The sequence below is a fragment of the Carassius gibelio genome, chromosome A25 (genome assembly GCF_023724105.1).
Source record: "Carassius gibelio isolate Cgi1373 ecotype wild population from Czech Republic chromosome A25, carGib1.2-hapl.c, whole genome shotgun sequence".
Taxonomy (NCBI): domain Eukaryota; kingdom Metazoa; phylum Chordata; class Actinopteri; order Cypriniformes; family Cyprinidae; genus Carassius; species Carassius gibelio.
Genome location: NC_068395.1, coordinates 15,386,682 through 15,388,080, shown reverse-complemented (window position 1 = coordinate 15,388,080; position 1,399 = coordinate 15,386,682). Strand labels below are relative to the sequence as shown.

General features: G+C 38.1%; 1 gene segment (V, D, J or C); it reads right to left on the bottom strand.

Moving 5' to 3' along the window:
• Positions 1-241: 241 nt before the first annotated feature.
• LOC127947181 (Ig kappa chain V region 3547-like) lies at positions 242-887 on the bottom strand. The segment is given in 2 exon segments: positions 242-666; positions 770-887. Coding segments are annotated over 2 exon segments (378 nt in total).
• Between the last annotated feature and the right edge of the window lie 512 nt (positions 888-1,399).

Here is a 1,399-nt window from a genome sequence, read left to right as displayed (position 1 = left end):
GTGAAGATCAGATAAAAGATTCAAATTAGCTAGACAATAAATTACTGGAGAGACATGATTAAAAGTCAGTGACACCAAATTATAAAGACCAACTTTGTGGTGGCAAGTTTAGTAAGAACAAGCACCCCATAATTTTTCAATGTGAAAATCAAGTAAGTGATATGAATATATTACATTTCCTTAGTGCACCATATAAATAAACACTGAAACATTTGATACAGTGTGTAACTGTGTTGTTTGTCATCTTCTGATCAGCAGCTGCAGTATCTCTCAGCTGTATCAGTGCAGTCACTGTGACTCTGACTGACGGAGGTTTTTGTACGACTCTTTATCACTGTGTGAACACACGTTTACTGTTTGGAAAGTGTACACTCTGACAGTAATAATCTCCTGTATCTTCAGTCTGGACTCCACTGATGGTCAGAGTGAAATCACTGTTAGATCCACTGCCACTGAATCTAGATGGAGTTCCTGACTGGAGGCTGTTTATGTAATAAATGAGGACTTTAGGAGCTTCTCCAGGTTTCTGCAAGTACCATGCCATCCGTGACCCATAACTATCACTGTAGACATTACTGCTGGTTTTACAATTTATTCTGACTTCTTGTCCTGGTTGAGCTGCTGTTATTGATGGACTCTGAGTTAAGGTGTACTGTCCTCTACACTCTGAAAGAAATAGTGAGAATAAAATTAAGAAAACAACTGTAAATGATTAATATCTTACACTTTAGAAAATTGATAATCTTTATTAAAATTTTACTACACAGACCTTGAGCAAAGAGTGTGAGAGTCCAGATGATGATGTTGTTCATTGTTTTTGTCTTGTCTTGTATGATGATGAAGATTGTGTTCTGTTCTGCTCTCAGTCATGAAGTGTTAAACTCACAGCACTATAAACTCTCTCAGAGCACTGAAGCATGTGCTGATGATGCAAAGAAGTGGGCAGGATTTAAAACAGCTTGAGCTGCTACAAGACTGATATACTAGACTAAAGTTACAGAATATACTATTCTATAAATTGTATTAGATGAACAGACACAACTATAAGAAGAGAGTGAATTGTGAGATAAAAGCGTCTGCTAAATGCATAAATTTACATGTAATTTAATTTCTCACGAGAGAATAGGATGCGCTCACTGTGCATTCGCAGAGCTACTAGAGCAGAGGTCTGTACTCAAGCTTTTTTGCCAGCGTTTGCACGAGCGTGTTCGCATCTCGGGGCAGTTGAACAAGCTTAATATGAGCTGTGGTTTCTGTTCTTGCCTGATTCTTTAGGGAATTAAGTGTCTGAATAGAGAGTGTATGGCTCTCAAATGAGAGATAGATGAGTTGTTGGCAGTGAGCTCTGCTTAGACAGAACTATCAGTGTAGGCTCTATTGAGTGTTTCACCAATTGTGT